Below are 20677 nucleotides of genomic sequence, written 5' to 3'. Positions count from 1 at the left end.
TGTGCCAAAACTTTGCTGATTTTCATACGCAAAAACAAGAAAAATAAAATTCGTTTCCTGTCAACAAAATTGAAAACTCTCAAAAATGGGATGGAATTAATGGAACAACTTTGCTGAAGTCTATCGTTCTAAAAGCAATGTTTTCGGGTCGAGAAATCTTTAAACACGTTTTCCAAAATGGTAATAAACTAAGAGCCCTTCCAGCTGGTCTAGAGGTGGCGAAATAATATTAAAAATTACCATTCGGTGTAAAACCACATTCAGCATTGAATTGTCAAGAAGGAACATAATCGGTTTTCATTTAGCTAAAACATATGATAACCTCTCAAGTAACAATATCAATTTTACGTTGCACTTGAAGAAGGGGGGTATCCCAACCTTTCTGAGCGTCTGCTTCGGGGTTAGGGGCAGCTCACAATAGCGTCTGACCCAGAGCAGATGGCTGTATTAAGAAATGTGTTGTCTCGAACGCTATAGCCAAGATGGCAGCCCCATCACGAGACTTGGTAGCGTGGCCCTAGTAAGACAACCTACCTAAACAATTACATTACGAAAATTCCAAAAAATATAACTCGGAAGATTCGGCTCGAAGCTATGTAACCAAAAACGAACCACGAATGGAAACTCTGTACCTGGAACTGCAAGTCACTTGAGCAGTAAGAACCCCGCAATTTCAGCACCGTGGCTCTGCAGGAAATCTGCAGCAAAGATAAGAAGGTGTGGATAGTCCGTGATGGCAGTTTTACCAGAGCGGTGGAAAACCTAACGAGCTGGTAATGGGTTTTTGTGTGCTGGGCAAAATGATGGATCACGTGACCAGCGGCCAAAGATGCATTAACCTAGCAGCTTTCCGCACCTTTCTCCACACAAACTTATCCCTGAAACCTGATCAAAGGCGAGGGCGAGGTAGTCGACAATTGGAAGCAATTTTTCGATAAGCACCTCAATGAGCAATGAAAGGAGGCGAAGGTAAGTTAATCTTGGAGTGCCTACAAACGAGAACAGTGTCCCAGTTTCCGATATCCTTGAGATCAAACGAAAAATTGGGTCACTAAAGAACAATTGAGCGGCAGATAAGGACAGACGACCAGCAGAGCTTTTAAAACGCGGCAAAGAGGCAGTAGCAACAGATCTATACTGTGCAATATCCAGGATTTGGGATGAAGAGAGGCTACCGGAGGAATGGATGGAAGAAGTTGCATGGTCCCTCTATAAAAAAGGGATCGACTACAATGCAGTAAGGGGCCATCCACATACCACGTGGAAAGCTTTGGGGGGGGGGGGTTGCCTAATGTCTACGGTCCATACAATTTTTTTAGAACTTATATGGGCAGTTGTCCACGGAGGGGGAGGGGGTGTCAAAATCGTTAAAAATCTGTCCACGTGGTATGTGGATGGCCCCTAACTACCATGGCCTAACGTTGATCAATGCCGCCTACAAATTCCTCTCCCAAATTATGCTCCATCGTCTTTCTCCTCTAGTGAAAGGATTCGTAGGGCAATACCACGCGGGCTTCACACAAGCACGCGCTACTATGGATCAAACCGTTACGCTCCGGCAGATCCTTCAGAAACAGGCTTTTGAAAATGACTGTCTTTTCGTGGCAGCAAATTTGAAACTAATTCGGTTCTCATTGTATTGCACAGCTTTTCCCTGCTTCCTGCTTCGGCAACAATCCGAGCGGGCTGCCAGGTAATTATGATTCACGAAAGTAAGACCGATGCAAGCGAGGTAGTGCGAAACAATGTTTTTCTCGTATAGGCAATAATATCAACAATGAAAAAATGTATGAAACGGTTTGCTTCGTGTTCATCATGGCATCGACCTAAGAAAAAGGAGAAACGAAGGAGTGCGAGCCGCTCAGCAGGCTGTGAAATCCAACAGAACATCCTCAAAATCAACGAAACTAGACTGTCATGGCTGAACGAACAAAATACACCGGCAAGAATGAGCTGTCGTGTGCAACACAAAATAGCTTCGTTGCCGGTGTGAGCTCTCATGAATAGCTTATTAATAAGGCTGTTGAAGTGGAAAGAGAGAACAGTCCTCAGTATAGTGTCACACCGCATCCTTTTTCCGAAGCCTGACAGGGAGAACAACGTGCCAACACATCACGTCTTCGTGAACTTCAAGGCAGCGTATGATACAGTTGATCGAAACTAGCTATGGCAAATAATGCACGGTTTTTCGGATAAACTGCTCAACGCCAACTTTGGGACCATTTTGGCCTTCGCAGGAGCATACGACGCCGCACGAAACTGACGACGTACAAAACCCTAATTAGACCAGACCCTTTTTTACCTTCTTACCTTCTCTACGGACTGGAAACTGTGATGCTGCTCACTCGCGCTGGCTATATTTGAACGGAAAGTGTTACTCCTGACGAAGGTCGGGAGGTTGCGATGGCCCGAATAGCTGAGATTATTGGCAATTTGTATATCCAATTTAGAAATACCTTGGTGTTTTATGTTGGAACTGACATCACTTATTAACACTTCAAATTCTTTGTGCCATAAAATACGTAAAACAAACACATGTAATACGTAAACAACACGTGTATTTACACAACTGTCATCATGAAAGTTACGACTCGGAAGAATCATAGAAAGTCACGAAGGCAATAAACCTTCTAATAATTTGACTAGAAATACTTTAAACCATTTTTATTGCTTCTATGTTCAATTTTTATCTATTTTGATTCATGTTTATGTGTTATGAGTGGGAACTAGACACCGCAGCTTGACGCAAATGTGACGTATCCGTTTCACGTCATATTCTACCAATAACTGAGAATGTACTTTTAAAAGTTGAAGCAATAACTCAAAAGACTCTCTACGAAATGAAAAAGCAGTTGCGTATGATTCTTGGCTATTTGCCAAGAGTGCTGAGCAAAAAACTGTTTCCATAACATAACATAACATACGTTTGCAGAAGAACCATTCATCAACATTAGGGTAACCTGCTGATGTGTGTCCTTTTATGGCATCAACAGAAAATTATTCAGGAATCGAATGTACTTAAACCGTCAATTTTCATAGAACTGAATTTCACTATCTCTGCTTCGAATTTCACTGACAAACGATGCAAGGAGGCATAAAAATCGGTAACCAACTTCCAACCCATCACCCTAGAACCAATAAACGAACGGCCACTATACGTTCCGTTGTGTATATTTTCATATCCCCCGGCATCGACCGTTCGACCACTGCTGGAAGAACGCCCGATGTTTACTGTTTAAAATTAATGTCCTAGGTCAGTGTTTATTGTTGTGCCATGTGGGGCCCGGTTTCTCTTCAGCTTTTTGTTTCGCACAGTCACAGCCGGACGAATCAAATAACGTCTCGCGATAAAAGATAATGATCACTTCATTTCCGACTTTACAACCGCCTGTTTTTCCTTTTTTACCTGAAGGTTTTACGTACAGTAAACGACACTCAAGCGTGCTATTTAACACCGAATGAATTAGAGTGGAATTTGTTATGAAATGATTTTTAAAAGCATCCTTGGCCGTCTGTAAAATAGTGAGGCATCACTACTAACAAAAGCTCCAACCCTTCCGAGCGAGCGAACAGACTGCAATGTACGAGGTGAACAGTCGTTTTTATTGTGATTTATTAGGCGCTGCCAGGAACCGGCTTTCTTGTCGGTGAAAATTCACGACGACAGAAACAATCCGGGTCAACCTGCTGTATGGTGATTGCCAAGATATCAAATGCTGTTTTTAGGTTTTGGCCATACTAGTATTAAATTGATAATTCCTAGCTTGTTTCGAGAAAATTTATTGGCTGCAAGTGAATAAGTATGAATATTTGATCACTAAAGAATGCATCTTATATCACTATTAAATTTATCGAGTTGTGATTGTAGTAATAATAAAACAACCGATTCTTTTTTTTTTTTTTTTGACATGCAATGACAGTATGCATAACCACCCTCGCTTAATAATAAGCAGTTTGTCCCTGGCAACAACTGAAATTTACGAAATGAGCGTTTCTTCACCGGCACGTTGCTACGAGACCAACGCTGGATAAACAATGCCGAAGCCACGTGTCTTTGGGACATGGCATGTTAGACAGGCAGTTAGGATAATAATTATGTTCCCCGTAGCGGTTCACGCGAGTTTTTATGTACACTTGATGAAGTTTGATGGAGCGCACATTGCACAAGTTTGATGAAACTTATTCAATTTTCCTAAGTGGTGTCGCTTAACTCAAACTGGAGACTGAAATAATCAAATTAGCATTCGTTATTTAATCGTGTTCGTTGCCAGGATATACCAAATTAAATAATGACCTGCAGGCTCTACAGTTGAACAGTAGCCCACATTACCCAAGCGTTCAATTTCAGCTAGCAATAAATCGATTAAGCAATATATGCAAAAAATTGATATTTCTCCAGCGCAAACATATCAAGCACACGGCCAGGTCCCAAACCTACTATTGAATGAAACTCCACACACTATCCGGCTTCAGCCGCTCCCGCGTCTCGATAGACACATTAAAAGGCAATTAAACGCTTCTCCTCCGCCTCCCCAATAATGATGCACTGGCACTGGCACCAAACCACGAAAGTTTCAATCACTTACATATTGCATACACTAAATGCTCGCATCGTAAAAACACCACCCCTGTGTTTACAGTCGGAGGGAAAAGTGCACCCTGCTGTATGTCCGGATTCAGTTTCCACTCTACCCGCGAACACAGTCAGCAGTGGTGGTGGGTGGCATCCAGCTGGTCGCGTCCCTTTGGCAGTCCAGATGTCCTGTCGCTTTTCACGCCCACTTGTGCCACGCTAGCCAGCAAAAACACCGTAATCATACCAAGCAACAACAGAGCCGCAATATCACAGCAGGCACGGCCGATTCCCATAAATCGATCAATGGAAATGCAATGACCTCTTTTCATTTCCACAACAAGCGGACCTCGACGACCATCGAAAATCCGGTACCATGCCTCTGCCGCACACTGCTTCGAGCATGTTGCACAACATCCTCAACCGCAACATTTCCTTCCGTTTAACGGTGAGCGCAACGAAAAGTATCGCGTTGAATTCTCGCTCACAAGTTTTCCTCCGATAGAGCCACTGCCGTTGCAAAAGCCGCAGCTAAGAATGGCATACCAAAGAGAACGGCCGTGAACATGTGACTATCGTCCTCTGCTCTCATCCTTTCAACAGCCGCGTCGTCGTTCTGTTCACCGTCTTCGCCAATGTTCAGGGAAAGCACGAGAGAAGTTCTCGCGTGTGTGTATACAAACTCTCTCGCTCTCTTCCTCTCCTATGCTCAGAACCAGCATGCCTGCTGCTCCGTTGGTGTAATACATAAAACACCTTCAGCCTCCTCTTTCGCCCACCGCGAGCCGTTTAGCACACGCGGAACTATCGCGCTGTGCACCTTTTCTGCCCCTACAAGCGAATAGGGGTTGTTTTTATGTACTCCTCGATGCTGTCAAATAACAACACGACAATCGACGACGATGGCTATCATGGCTACGGTGTGCACGTAGGCAGACGGATTGATTCACCAGCAGTGAGGTGTATTCACTAGTATAGTGCATGATTTCTCTTTTTATAATTTCCAATAGCTACTGCCTATTGCCACTTAGTAGTTTATTCTGCTCTCAGCAGGCGGAAACCGGCAAACACTAGAGAGCTTGGCTATTTAGCAATGGAAGCCAATGCTTTCGTCCGATAATTACAGCATGTGGGTCAGAGCGAGAGAGAGAGGGAAGGAGACCGAACCGCAAAGTAAAGGTTTTAGCCTTCTAGGATGCGCCACTCAAGTAGTATTATTTTGTAAAATTTTGCTTTTTTAAAATTTTGACAAAATTGACCTACTCCGGTTGCTGGTTGCTACTCCGTGATTAATCCGAATCAGTAAATTTGCACAGTAAATCAACTGCATGGGGCTGGGAGTGACCGACCATGCTCATTTTACAAGCTTTAGCGGCTCAATACCTTCTCAATGATCAATAACGGCGCCGGCAACGTTCTTGCAATCAGGTGGGAAGAGGGAAGGGATATGGATATGTAAACGTGGCCTTTGCTGTTTGTAGACCGTATATACCAATGCATTTCCACAAAGATCACAGGAAGGAGTTTTTTTTTTTGTTAGTAAGGAAGGGTATTTTAATGTAAATAGGATTCACCTTGATAAGTGATGTGATAATATGAGCGATGAGGACGCAGAATTTTCGAGCCTATTAACATGGATTGCTAACAGCTTTGTTTCGTTGCTTTTTCACTAAGTTTATTAAGTGTACATATTGTACCCACAGTGAGTTGGAATTTAGAAGAAATGCGCAATAAAACTTCAAGTTTCATTAAATATCTGGGCGCAAAAATGGATCTATTGCGAAAAAGTTTATTGTAATAAATTTGCATTTTAAAGTGAAAATACTAAAAAAAATATTCCGATTTAATTATGATGAAATTTTGAACTTTCCTTAAAACGCCGCTCCTCATAAGTTGGCTGAACTGACCGGTTATTTAGTTCCTCTGTCGCAACCCAACCTCTTTTTTTCAACTTTTGTTTCAAAATTATCCAATATTTTGGTAGGATGATTGATGATCTTTTTGAAGAAATCCAACCCGTTGTCTCAATACCACTGCAGCACTGTTCCGCATACCAGATCAGACCAAAACTTCAGAGGTCTAGTGAGAGCCTTTATTGTACATTTTGGAATTCATAGTCTTGTTCGTCACGAAAACCTTTGTTTTTGTACGTAGCTGCAAATTGACTTGTTAAATCATAAACTTTGTTTGAAAAATTTATTGGTAAAAATGAACTTCTGAAAAACTTTTTTTAGGAGATGCCATTCTAACGTACGTATAGTCGTCCATGAGGATACATCCTTCGTACTTCGTAAGAATCTCACTGTACAAATTCCGGGCATGTCTTTTGGCCATCAAGTTCTGCTTCAGTGTTCTGTATGGTTGTTTACCTACCAGAAAAGTTCAAAATCCTGATCACAGACATATTCTACTAACAGTGCTGTAGTTGGTATTGAATTTCTTGGAAATATTATAGTTCGACAGCCCTGGATTTGTTGTAATCGTTTTCAACATCCATGAACGTAATTTCCGATCCAAGGTTCCACTAAGTGTCTCGGTATGTTCCTGTCGTTCGATAGTATAACAATCACGGAATTGTTAGAGAATGTTACACACGGTCAACTGTATTTTCTCATACAACGCGGTCGACTTTATCGAAGACTTCGCAATTGCTGAACCTGTCCACGCGGGATTTTTGAAGGGGGTGTTCAACGTTAATAAGAACTTCTTTAAAACGAAATGAATGGTGGCGATCTTTGCCTCACTGAGAGAGGAAATTCTCTCTAAATTCTGATATTCTGACCTTCCCTGTTTTCCGAAGCTTGCCCTTAATGTTCGCCCAGAATTTTTCTATTCGATTTTCTGTTGCTATAATTCAAGCATACATATAATTCCGTTTCACCCGTATTATGATTCTACCACGATGCTCTACGAACTTAAACACAGCAGTGTGTAACCTGTACTGCGAATAAATTTTGTATTACATACAACCTAAATTTTCCAAAAAATAAAAAAAAACATAAAATTGAGTAGCAACGATTTCATTTATATTTATTTTAATGAGAAGTACGCGTACCATTACATTCTTTGGTATGTAATAATTATTGAGGTTGGATGCGGCACTTTTCTTTATTATATTTTACAAGGCTGTGTTCAGCCTCGAACCCCCAACGTTCCGATAACTGCTCTTATTCCCTATCCTCAGAGTCATTTTACGATGCGTACCAAAATGGTTCGCGCAGTTAAAGATATACAACATTTTATTCCATTTTTCCAATCTTTCAAGGCGTTGCCCATGTTTATGTGAAACCCGACTGTATGTGCCATTTTTTTGGGTGATTTTACTTTTAGTCAAAATTGCGTTCATGATTTATACCCAATTCTTCAAATTTTCTAGGAACTAGATTTTAAAAAACCAGAGTTGCTGGAAGGAACATTTTAATTTAAATTAAATTTGACATAGAAATGGTATCATTCTATACTATTCAACGATTTCGTGTTTCATAATAAACGATTTTAACTGTCACGAGATAGTAAATTGTATGAAATTCATTATGCAATCCTCTTACAACTGTTATAGAAGTTTTTAAGGAATATGAACATCAACGTGGATCACATAAATTAGAAATCCTACAATTTTGCACTGCAATTAAGTTTAGCACTTTAGACAACTCTACTGCGATGAAACCTGATTTTTTGTGTGCATTTATACGAGGAACAATATGCAGTACTGTAGTGTACCAGTACATTTCCCTACCCTGGTTGTGGGTACGATTCCAGTGGTTTTAAGATCTCCATACAGTGGTCAATGACACATAATAATTGAAACAAAAAGTCTTTTTAGGCTTTATGTTCTAACGTTTTCCCTTTCTAAGCTACCTGGAGACACCACTATATCTATAGAGACTGTCTATAAGCCACGTTCTCATAACTGGTTACTCCGGATATCGATCTGATCCAGTCATACATTATGAAACGTAGTTTCTGGTCAACCCCCTACAGCCTCTTAATTGTTTCTTTGCCGTTCACCTTATTCCCATGTCAACGATAGTATGTATGGTTGTATATTTATAACGGTTTGCGATACACACATCCTATTCTTTTTACACTATTCTACAGCCTTTTATTACTAACGTCACGCGACATTCGTCATGGGCGAACACAAAAAAGGGGGGAAACGCGTTAACGCGGGGAAACGTAACCGAATCGCGCTGTTTGTATAGTACTTATACGAATATCTGTATAAATAGTTTTTATTAGCTTCCTCTTTCTCCTACTAATAGCGAAATTCCGAAGACATCCTCTAAATAATGCCAAATCGACTCCCGAAATGTATTTTTCGTTTTCTTTTGTGATGCTCTGTTGCTTCAATGTTGCATACCCGACTGCTGCCCGGGTAGCTACCGCAAGCACACAGCAACAGAAAAAGTATTCTTAGAAGACAGTAAAAAAAAGCTTTACTTTTGGAAAGCCTGGCCCTGGGTTTAACTCTTAGAATTGTACTGATTCAAGATTCGTTTCAGCCTTGAACTTTTTTTATAATTTTTTGAATTTTCCTAGGGATTTTCTCGAATCCCTTTCCTTCCCTTCGTAAACATTCATAACAAATTCCTTTCTCCATAAGACTTACCCTCTTATGGACGTCTCCCATATTTTTTTATAATTAACTTTTATTTTTATAACAACTTTTTGCCCGTCAATATTCAAGTTTGTTAAAAGGGAAAAATAAGCAAACAGAAAAATATGATACGGACTTGGAAAAATAGACCGCATCGAGACGGGATTTTGACCAGCAATCTGCCTGTCTCCAGCATGGTGTTTTATTCAATTAAACTAACACCTGCATAGCAGTGTGTGTAGTTGATAGGAGTGGGCAATAGAATGGGTGGCAGTGCATTGTAATACAATTATAGATCCTGGAACAGTACCACCGTCCCAGTAGTTTATTATGCTGAATAATTAATTTTGATCTTGATGATATACTTTGTCAAGTGGATGATCTTGGCCTCTTGATTTAGGTTCAGGCTCCTCCGCATTGTTCTTTTCCTTCACGCTGGTTTTCTTTAAACCCTTGGGATGACTTCCTTTCAACAAAAATGAGTTTCTTCTTATAACAAAAATGGCTAGAAGGACGCCCAACGAAACTTCTTCAGGGAATTATAATTGGCGATATTTGGCAGGAGGGATGAGACTCGGTATAGTAGAGCAGTAAGCGTGTAAAATCATATTACACACAAGCACGGATAAATAATAAGCATGCCACTTCTCAATAGCGATATTACTAACAACAGAAGTGCGGGATACAGCAGACATCCGGGCCTATCTCAAAATAAATCAACGATTTTGGTCGCAGTGAGCAAGTCCAAAATTGAAAAAAAAATACTTCTATGGCACTTTTGTCGTAGATACCAAATTCTTACCTCTTACATTCAAAAACATAAATAACTTCATTTTTCCAGGATTTTCTACATATTTTATATATTCTACAAAATTATAAGCCATACGGTAATACATATTTTCGAACATTTAAACTCGCTTTAGTTAAAAATGGAAAAGTTATTTAGCCATCGAAATTTAAAGCATTCGTCATGTGTTGACTACCAATTTCTCCCATGATTTGTTGTATTTTTCCATACTTCTTATCATTTGTGAGTTAAGTTTGGATTCAGTTTTGTCATTAGTCTCACCCATGTATGAAACCACTTTTTGTTAAATTTGGAATCAATTTCTTCTTGGGCTTTCCTTTCTTCTAGAAGCGTCCTCTAACCATCAGGCTGACTCATTTCAGGCTGAATCATTTTCTTTTCCGCCTTTTCCTCTCATTAGAATTACCTACTTTATTAATTTGAACCAAATTTAAGGTCATTTACGTACGCGGTTTCATTGTCTTTTGAAAGTAATTTAATTTTTTTTTTTTTTGGAATAAATTTATAACTTCTTTTGTTTGTTTGAAAAACCTTAGTCACTTCAAGTTATACTCAAGATTATTTTCTTTTCGACTACTTCCCGATTTTCGGGATGATTTCCAGCATACACTTTTGTATGCTTTCTTTCTACATTTTAGTAGCTTTCAGCCTTTCCCTTATCCACATTTTCTCGATTTTCCTGTTTTCCTTGAGAACTTGTTGAACTGAAATTTAAGTAATATTTTTTTTTATAAAGCAAAGCCTTGGTGCTACATTCCGATTCGGAACACGACCTTCCGTTTATTATACACAGACTTCGCAGCCACCTGTTTTGTGTACAGGATAATTGCGGGGCTAGCGCTACGATCCTATTGACACTAACTGCCCTCCCGAACCGAGACTCGAACCTACGACGACAGGTTTGTTAGGCCAGCATCGTACCTCGAGACTGTCTGTTTCAAATGGATTCAGTCAGTTTGCTTCTCGGAGCGTTTTCATGCATTTTTAGCTAATTTGGTGTATTGTAATTCAGGAATTTTTACCAAGCTTTGGTTATTTTCTGTTTGGAGTCTATTGTCTATTGTGTGAAATCAAGGGGTGTTATGGCCAAAAATTGGACAAACAAAAATATGTGTAAATCGATCATTTGTTTTATTTAAAATCAAATTATGTTTCTGTTTGACAAATATTCAATTTGTACAGAATAAAAGAAACAAATTGGCTCAAGCTTCCTTTTTAGCGAATACGAATTGCCGGACCTTCTCCTTGACTCCTTCCATCAAATTTTGTACAGCCTTCTTGGTCACTTTGTTCGTCGCAGAACGCCAGTTAGCCTTGAACTGTATCTCGTTCACAACTATCTTTTGTGTCTTCTTGAGATGTCCAGTATTTTGCTATAGGGCGGAGCTTTGGTGTGTTGTGAGGGTTCATGTCCTTTGGCACCACCGGGATGTTGTCCACGGCATACCACTCCATGGTCTTTTCTCCGTTATGGCAAGATGTTGCTCTTCAAACCACAGGAACAGATGCCCTACCACACCATATATTTTATTGCAAACTGTACCACGCAATCAAACTTCGTCAGCATCTTCACGTTTTGATCATCGTCACGATTTGGAGTCGACAGTCCGGCTTGTCTTTTAGTTCGATTCACAATTGCAGACGACACTCCCAGCTCTCGGATGGAAAGGTTGAGATCCCGCTTAAAAATGCTGGTCACTTTTTTCGTCATTTTTACGGCCTTCGGATTTCGATTTCCCCCCGTTCCTGTTTTCTTGGTGTTCGACAAACGTTCTCCAAACACTTTTATTACGTTGGTGACGGTTGATTTGGCCACATTCAACGAATTTGTCGACTTGGCGTGCGAGTAGTTTGGAATTTCGTGATGCGCCAGCAACATTTTGTTACATTGCTTCTCTTGCTTCGACGCCAGTTTCACAACTAAAGAGCAAATGTCGAAATCAAACATAAGGCATGATACTATACACACACATCTTTTGAATTAGGAGGGTTTAGGTTTTTTTTTTTTTTTGATACACGATAAAATTAAAGTGGAGCAATTTTCGTTATTCATTTTATTTTCGTTATTCATTTTTCAAATGTCTTTCAAGTTTTGTTCGTCCATGGTTGTCTACGAGGGGGAAACGAAAGGGGGGTTTGAAATGACGAATTTTCCGACCACGTGAAATGTGAACGGCCCCAAACAAACGATTATTTATTCTTTTGGAAGCAAAGTAAGCGTGCTTTTAGAACACTGAATACTTATTTGCATATTTTTGAAAATTAATAAGTCAACGAAAGATCGCTTATCGAAGAAAATTTCAAAAAAATCACATCCGTTTATGCGATTCACAACCACAACATCAACAAACGTTACTGACGTTTTCACCCACACAAAAACTGCTACTCCGATCGAGCGTAACTGGCGATGCATAACGTGTGGTCTATATTGATTTTTAATCAAAAATCAGTTTAGTGGACGTCCGGTTTTTGCGGTGTTTCCACACCGGTTGCCATATCGTGCCAGCGAAGGCTCATCATCCGGAGCCCGTCCAGAGCAGAGACCGGCACCCAAGGATCTTTCGCATACGTTCGTTTCCCCCCCGCCATTGCCTCCGCTGGGAACCGACATTAGGTTGCATGTTTTTGATTCACCAATGTGTATATTTTGTATATACTGGATAGAGAATGAATGGTGCTGGTGCTCGGGGGAAGCGGAGAAGGTCTATGATACTATTTACATTTTTCACGTGCCACTGGTTCCATTGAGCAACCGTTGCAGGTAGGGACTGGAATATGCTATATGTGTGTGCTGCCGAGAAAAGAATGGGGAAAATCTGAAAAGCGATAAGAAACAGGCGGGGTGGATTTTCTGTGCCCGGGACAGATTTCAGTTCACCACAAAATTAATTTTTACAATCGTATCACCGGTCCTATATAACCTACAACAAAGTTGCCGGAACTTCTAAATGGGAACTGTAGTCTATTTGGTATTGTCAAAGTAAATTGAAAAATAATCTTTTGAAAAGTTACGTAAAACTATCCAAATCAAGCGGATTGAGGCTAAATTTAATTCGCAAAAGCACAGCTTTAGCATTGAAATGAATCAATGTCAATTATTTATTTTGTTCTGTGTCCGTGCACACTTCGTTCTTCGCCAATGAGTAAATTTGTATAAATGTAAATTGTCCAGTTAATTTCTGCAATGCAGCGAAGATCTGCCAGCAAGTAGCATCCTACTACTGTATGATCTGTCCGGTTCAATAATTGTGCACAGATAGGTAGGTACCGGTGAAATATGCAGTACTGCAGTTTTTGCCTACAACCGTCGCCGCCACAAACAACAAACCAGTGAACATCGTCGACGCATTGCATTGCATTGCACTGCTCCGGTGCTGGCGGTGGTCTTGGTAGGCATGCAATATGCAAATTAGTGGATTAGTGACAGTGATAAATTGTACCGAGAATCGAAATAGCGCGCGCCTCTCGGTCGAAGGTGGTCTTCGAGATGTTTAGTCGCACTCCGGGTGCACAGCGGGTGGAGAAGGAATCAGTTGTAGCGCCACTTGTAGCAAATTGGTGGTAATATCCTGCTTAGTGGACGTACGTGCCAGTTTTTGTGTGCCTGGGGGAATCGGGAGTGAAGAAGGGATTAAAATTGAAAACACGAAGAGCTCCACTGTGAAGCGGGGTTACGTGTTGCGAATTTACGCGAAACCATACATCTATCGGGGAGGGTACAGCGGGCGTGTTGGCAATGGCCGAGACTATTGAGACATCATTTTCAGGAAATTGAAACAGACAGATTTATTACGGGGTGTATGACAGACTGGGGCAGGCGATTCGACGGGTGACATGGTGGGAATTCTCGAAATGGTTCATTGAAAATCAACTCGTACGAGCGAAATGGCATATTTCCAATTGATGTAAAACTAGAAGTTACTAAAAACAAAGCGTGTACTACTTCTTGTCTACATCAATTGGATGAAGAATCGTTCCGTTCAAGAAGTTGAAAATAATGATATTTTGCTTCACTAACGAAGTTAAAGCTTTCTTTGTACATACATCAAAAATGTTGAAAAAATTATTCACACACCATCAATTTAAAAAAAATCAAAAGTGTCAAAAATGACAAAAAATAAAACATTATTTTCTCATGAACTCTTGAGCTACACAACAAATATTTTTCAAACCAGTCGCTTTTGAAGTGTTGGCTTACATCACAACAGAAGATGGATGCACTTTCTAAATTCCCCCTACAAGAGATGATATATAACATGCTGTTGCATCTTTAACCTAGAAGTAAAATTAGAATTTAATAAACATGTTTTTGCCAAGTTCAAGGCCATCAAATACTGGCGGTTTCAGTTTAATTAAATCATCATGAAGGAGAGAAATAATTGATCTTCTTTCTCGCCAATGATTTCCTCATACGGGACAATTAAAATGTCACAAAACTTCCACATGAATCATTCATTCGCCGCAACAGAAGCGATAAAACATACGTTTTATTTGGTCAAAGAAGTGCAAGATTTTTAATATACTCATCAAACTTTTCGCCCAGTAAACATACGGTAAACAGTCCCGCAGCTCGTAATAAATCACCACTCACTCGTGGCATCGTATTTACTACCCAAGAGCACGGAGCCGTCGGGGATGTCCCGGCGTTGCATCTGAGACTTAACACTCGGGTGATTATTTACCCGGTTTCTTATTATTAAATCATACCACTTTCACACAGTGCCAACGATGAACCCGGGACACCCGTACACGAGGAGTGAGATTTGTTTGGGGCTATAAATCACATGTCCGACAGTAAAGGCCAATTTCGCCGCATTAAAGAAGCATCATATAACACTTTAGAACACAACTCTCGAAATAACGAGTCACCACCAGAGCGACCGAGGTGTTGATGGTGATGTTGATGATGATGATCAGGATGACGATGTATTATTATTATAGGTACCAGTGCCAATAAAAGCAACTTTCGCATTAGTTTGAATGAAGTAACTTTTCAACTGAGAAAACCCAAATAAACTGATAAAAGAGTTTCGCAACCTGTTTGAGTCCAACCATTTGGGTAGATTCCATCCCACTGCCTCCCACTGTGTTTTATTGTGTTTATTAAATTTGCTACACTTTGATGAACGTGACGCGACGCAGGTTCTACCGCACCGACAGCGATGAGCCGCTTGAGCATTGACACTGACAGCGAATGTCTAAGCACCCAGCAGCAGCAAGCAGATAACAATTTAAATCAATGAACTACACAGCGGCGGGTCTGCGCAACGCATAAAGGTAGAAGCGGGCGCACCGTATGCAACGATGGGAACGCACGGTGGCCGACGATGGCGGTCAATTGAGATTTATTTTTGTATCGTTGTTTTTTTATTTATTTATATACGTATACACACATTTGTTTGCCTGCTGATTCGGGCGAATCAGGAATGCTGACAAAACATGCCAGTCTGCGGCAGTCTCGTGCCGGTTTCTGAAGAAAACTGTTTCTGTGCATTATGTGGATCATGCTAATGCTCCCTGTGGTGGTTGTTTTTATCGGTCAGCTGCTAGCGGGCTGCCGGAGTGCGAATGTTCTCTACATCAGCGGTGTCGCATCGCCGAGTCATTTTTTGTGGTGGGTAACGTGGTTCAAGTTCGGCTTTCTTCTAGCTTGAATTTAAGGAGCATGTGTTGCCAACGACTGTTCTCGTGAGTCGTTTCATGCTCATTAACCATAAATTTCGTATGATTTACAATGGCGCACGAAGCTGCAATGAACTTGAATATTCTAATGTGGAAGTTAATGATGAATTAATGCCACAATACAAACTTTCAGGAGTCAACGACTTTTCGAGCATCTAGCCCGTCTCGGACACAATATGACGGTTGTGAATTTATACAAGCACGGATTAGTGAGAGATGTGCATCTGATAAAACTGGATGGAGTTGCTGAAGCGCTCGCTGCGGAGGAGGAAGACTACATAGAATTCGGTCAGATGAATTCCTTCGAAACCCTGATGTCATTTTCGGAACTAGAACTTTTCGTTTGTGAACTCTCTATCAAGAGTGAAGGTTTCAAAACACTTTTCAGTTATCCGAAAGAATTTCAGTTCGATCTGGTCGTTCATGACCATTTGGCGGGACCATGCTTGTTAGTTCTTTTAACTCGATTCGATAACCCACCTTTAGTGATGGCATCTGCGTTTAATGGGTTATCCACTACCGTGTCAGCTTTGGGATCTCCAATGTTCCCAGGATTTATTCCGAATCAAGTTAACGATGTTGATTCTCCCATGAGCTTCTTCCAAAGAAGCTATAATTTTTTACTCTTCGCTTGGGAAATTGCCTCAAAAGCATTTATTTATAAACCACAGCTGGATGAACTTATCAAATCGCAACTTAACCTAACTCATTCCACTGCTTCGCTTGAGAGACAAACCCTTCTGGTGATTCTGAATTCTAATCCTGTCCTGGAACGCGCTGAGCCTAAACTTCCGAACGTGGTTCAAGCAGGCGGTTTACACATTATGCCCCCGAAAAATCTTCCAGCGCACATTTTAAACGCCATTAATGGTTCATCCAATGGCGCAATTTTTTTCTCCCTTGGAACAAACGCTCGCAGCGATCATCTGAGTAACACTATCCTATGTAACATTATTACTGCCATGGAACGTTTGCCATCGCTACTCTTTTTGTGGAAAGTTGAACATGAAGATAGGCTCCCGATGAAATTACCGGGAAACGTTCTTACCGCTCCTTGGTTTCCCCAAAACGATCTCCTGGCTCATTCGAAGCTGCGACTTTTCATCACCCACGGAGGATTGCTCAGTGAGCAGGAAGCAGCCTGGCACGGTGTTCCCATGCTAGGATTGCCTATCTACGCCGACCAGTTCGACAATGTAAACCAGATGGTCAGGAAAGGAGTTGCGCGACGTCTGGAAATCAGAGCTTTGTCCGCTCAGCAAATGGTAGATTGTATCGAAGATTTACTCACCAATGAAAGGTTTTATGTCGGTAAATATTCTGCTGCACGAGTCGAAACTCTTTCTTTTCATTTTCCAGCTACAAAAACAACGCCGCTAGACTATCAAAGCTATTGCAAGATCAGAAGGAGCATCCGCTGGAGCTTGCAGCTTGGTCCATCGAGTGGGTACTTCGGAACGTCAATAGTAGCGAGCTGTGGAACCGTTCGCTGCATCAGTACGGCTTTTTCGAAAAACATTCCTTTGATGTTGTGATATTTTTCGCCTTCGGGAGCTCAGCCGTCGTTTTGCTGCTTGTGCTACTGTTGTATAAAATATTGTTATTAAGAGAAGCTTTCAGTAAAATGAAGACCGACTAAATTCAATAAAAAGTTTATCGCATTTTGATTATTAAAATAACATGTTTCTTTTAAATGGTGACCAATACTGTCAAAGTTAATCACTTACTCTCAAAATTATGGCACTGAAAGTCATAAATCGATGAATTTGCAATACCGCTCAAGATCTCCACAATTGAAAGTAGCTTACAAAAGCTCTTCGAGTTGCAAACCTTCACTCAGTTCTACCACTCGAACGCGACCAGTCGGTATAAGAAAAATTACCTCAATAAAATTCAAATTACCGATCGCTTTCGTCGACATATAATATTGCTAAGCAAAAACTACTATTAATACTATACATGGCCATTTGCCATTCCGCTATTAATAACGCTTTTTCTATTCCTTTTTTCTGTTTTTTTTCCTCTGCTGTGCGAAATGAGTAACGCAAAACTAGATCCAGAAACTGGTGTCGGTTGAGTCGAAACGCCGCTCGCAGCTGTCGGCAGTGCATTTCATTTAGAAACCAACTATTTCAGTCTCAAATCAAATTAATTAATCTAATCATTCTTGGTCGCTGTACATGCGCGAATGCAAAATTAATCATTATTCAATAACAGAACGAATGACGCAAAAAATAATATTTAAAGCTTACCGACACAAATTGCCGCTTCCTGCTGCCGCCCGCCTCCCCGGTAGGCATCACCAAATCAGGCTGAACAAAGTGTGAAAATACCCGATGTTGTGACAGTTTTCATTTTCTCCAAGTGCAATAAATTTTATCGCGTGAACATTGTCAGCCATGTTTTCTCACCAGACTCGGAATAACATGCGTTCACTGAATGCATTTCAGGTGATAGCTCGGTTACAACAACCAATGCACATTTGTACCAGTTGGAATTGGAGCTCCCTAATGGAGTCCGGCATGCACAAGTGATAATAATTCATTCAACCGGTAAAAGTAGTTCAAAACAATCGCATGTCGACCGCAATCAACGTTTCGGTTGCTCCTGCAGTGATAATTTTGACCCTTCAACCCCGTAGAATTTATCGCAACGAACTTTTGCTTTTAAATCCATTTCGCTCTGTTTCTTTCCTCCATTTCCGACAGGTGGCGATCGAAATCTTGTCCTTCCGACTATGGTTTTTCACCGGGCCGCCGACAAGATGAAGCTGACGCCCGATTTCACGTTTGCCGTCGTCCTGAAGCAGGAGCAAGCTAACTCGGGGACCATCGTTTCCTTCTCAAACGGAAACAATAGGTAGGTTTCTCGTTCAATTCACTGTCGTTTGGCTCCATTTCCGACTTTCCGCATCACTCTACCCATCGTGTCACCGATGAGCTGGCCCCAGAAAATGACGCTACACTAGGTACTAATAAATTTGTCTTAAATGAGTCCTAAGGGAAACGATGAAAAGTTACTGTGATAATGGTTCTATTTGCTAGCGTCATTAGCTCCCAGTTCATTCATTCCACGTTCTCACATCATATCTATCGATCATCTCATTTAGTTTCTCCCCCAGTCTGATAATTGCCGGCCATGACACGTCCCAGAAGAATTGCTCATCATGCCGGCAACTATCAACTGCAGCCGTTCCTTGCCCATCGCGCACCTTCACCCCATCAATCTATTGAAATCAATGATCTATCTTTTCTAATCCTAATCGAAACAAATGTAATAATTAATATTAATGTTAAGGTATTTAGAATTACAATCAAGTGGAAGACGTGACGAAATACGTTTTCATTACACACACATAACAGCAGCGGGCGTGTCGCAGATACACACCGAGTCCTTCCCGTATCGACTCGCGGACGACACCGAGCACAAGGTGGCGCTAACGGTCAGCGGCACCGAGGTGCAGCTGTACATCGACTGCCATCCACTGTATAAAAGAGTGACACATTTTTTACCAGATAGAAATTTTAGTGCTTCCAATATGCAATTATTCGTCGGACAAAGAAACTCAAATAGTCATTATTTATTTAAGGTGAGCATCGCCGTCGTCATCGCCGCCGCCGTACGTGGCAAATACTTCTTTGCAGTGCCCTTCGGCGTTGGGCAGAGTAGAAACCATGAAAACACATACGAGGCAGGGCTCTTTCTCGATACGGCAAGATAAGTTTGTCAGGTGTTCTTTGCGGAGGATTTTTGGGCCCATTTCTTTTCAAAGCATATAGACTGATTGAACCTCATATAATTCACTAGAAGACCCATTTATTTTCTGGTGAAAAGTTGGACTTTTATCCGAAATAATATTTTTTTCAACAAAAGTTACGTAATGAATTTGAAAATTTATTGTGAACAAAATACGAAAAGTTTTTTTTTTTTGTTTGCTTAACAAAAGTAACACATTTCAACACAGGTTGTGCATTAAAGCAGCGGTTCTCAACCTTTTTTACCAAGTACCCCTTGGCGATATTTTACGAATCAACTGTGCCCCCTGATTTGGAATGCTTTCGCAGAGTGGGAGAGAGTAGTGATAGATCATGTTGCGGTAATCTAGTTCAGATTTCGAATTGTACAACAAATGAATTATTATGAAAAAAAAATGGCCTTGTAGGCTATTACAGATTTTTCTTTCACGAACCCCCTGAAGGCTTTCGCACACCCCTAGGAGTACGTGTTCTCCAGGTTGAGAACCGCTACCCTAGAGCTCAAGCTGAAAAAAAAATCAAATATAACTTTTCATCCATTGTTGCGAATTTTGGTGCCGCTAGCCTCCTCGAAAATGCATCATAAAGCCGCAATGTCTTCGAAGACTTCACTGAAATCTCCCCGTGGGCAAACGGAACGACGAACCCGTGGAGAGTAATTGACTCTGCTGCCTTTGACGGACTACCGAGTCGGCTAAGGGTACCAAAATTCACAGGAACGGTTTAAAATCTATCATCTTGCATTTTTTCCAATTTGAGCTCTAGGGCCAAACCTATGGTGACTAGTGTTATTCTCATTGAATTACACTGGTCGACAAATTCCTGTGTGTTCCTTTGAGTTTTGATGCCCCTACCAGGTCAGAAGTGCATCAAAAGACCGCAGAGTGATTTTTCGCTGGGTTTGTCGCTTCTACGTTTGCTTATGGGAGAACTCCATTAAAGTCTCTTTAATAAAGTTTTTTTCAGATTTTACGCACTTTCGACTTGGCCAAAGGCAGCTATATTCTTCTTTTTTAGTTTGAGCTCTAGGTATTTTTTTTCGCTTTTGTTAATTTATTATTTGTTAACACAGGTTTGCCCTAGAGCTCAAACTGTAAATAAATGAAAGATTATAGCTTTTCAACCATTCCTGTGAACTTTGGTGCCCTTGGCCAGCTCGAAGGTGCATAAAAGCTTCAGAGACTTTAATGAAGTTCTCCCAAGAGCAAACTAGAAGCAACGTACCCGGCGAGTGGTCACTCTGTGGCCTTTTGATGCACTTC

General features: G+C 40.9%; 2 protein-coding genes across 6 annotated transcripts in view; both read left to right on the top strand.

The window, feature by feature from the left end:
• The window catches only part of LOC129725367 (protein kinase C-binding protein NELL2-like), a 222489-nt gene that overhangs the window by 168111 nt on the left and 33701 nt on the right, over positions 1–20677 (top strand). For all 5 annotated transcript variants that reach the window (XM_055681128.1, XM_055681131.1, XM_055681130.1 and 2 more), the window contains exons 3-4: positions 18369–18519; positions 18958–19249. In XM_055681128.1, coding sequence (XP_055537103.1) covers positions 18369–18519; positions 18958–19249 — 443 coding nt within the window. The remainder of the gene's footprint in view (positions 1–18368; positions 18520–18957; positions 19250–20677) is intronic.
• On the top strand, positions 14095–18215 carry LOC129725369 (UDP-glycosyltransferase UGT5-like). The gene is made up of 3 exons (XM_055681132.1): positions 14095–15592; positions 15794–16960; positions 17020–18215. Exons 1-3 carry the CDS (start codon positions 15474–15476, stop codon positions 17297–17299), a joined length of 1566 nt encoding a protein of 521 aa, XP_055537107.1. The 5' UTR covers positions 14095–15473; the 3' UTR covers positions 17300–18215.

This window comes from Wyeomyia smithii, chromosome 2 (genome assembly GCF_029784165.1).
Source record: "Wyeomyia smithii strain HCP4-BCI-WySm-NY-G18 chromosome 2, ASM2978416v1, whole genome shotgun sequence".
Classification (NCBI taxonomy): domain Eukaryota; kingdom Metazoa; phylum Arthropoda; class Insecta; order Diptera; family Culicidae; genus Wyeomyia; species Wyeomyia smithii.
This window is presented reverse-complemented; position numbering and strand designations above follow the sequence as displayed.

Excerpts from the sequence above, each read along its gene's own strand:
- LOC129725369 (XM_055681132.1), top strand. The coding sequence starts at position 15,474 with ATGTGGATCATGCTAATGCTCCCTGTGGTGGTTGTTTTTATCGGTCAG. Across the intron at positions 15,593-15,793 it reads TCGCCGAGTCATTTTTTGTG|GAGTCAACGACTTTTCGAGC; the intron begins GTGGGTAACGTG and ends ACAAACTTTCAG. Across the intron at positions 16,961-17,019 it reads GATTTACTCACCAATGAAAG|CTACAAAAACAACGCCGCTA; the intron begins GTTTTATGTCGG and ends TTCATTTTCCAG.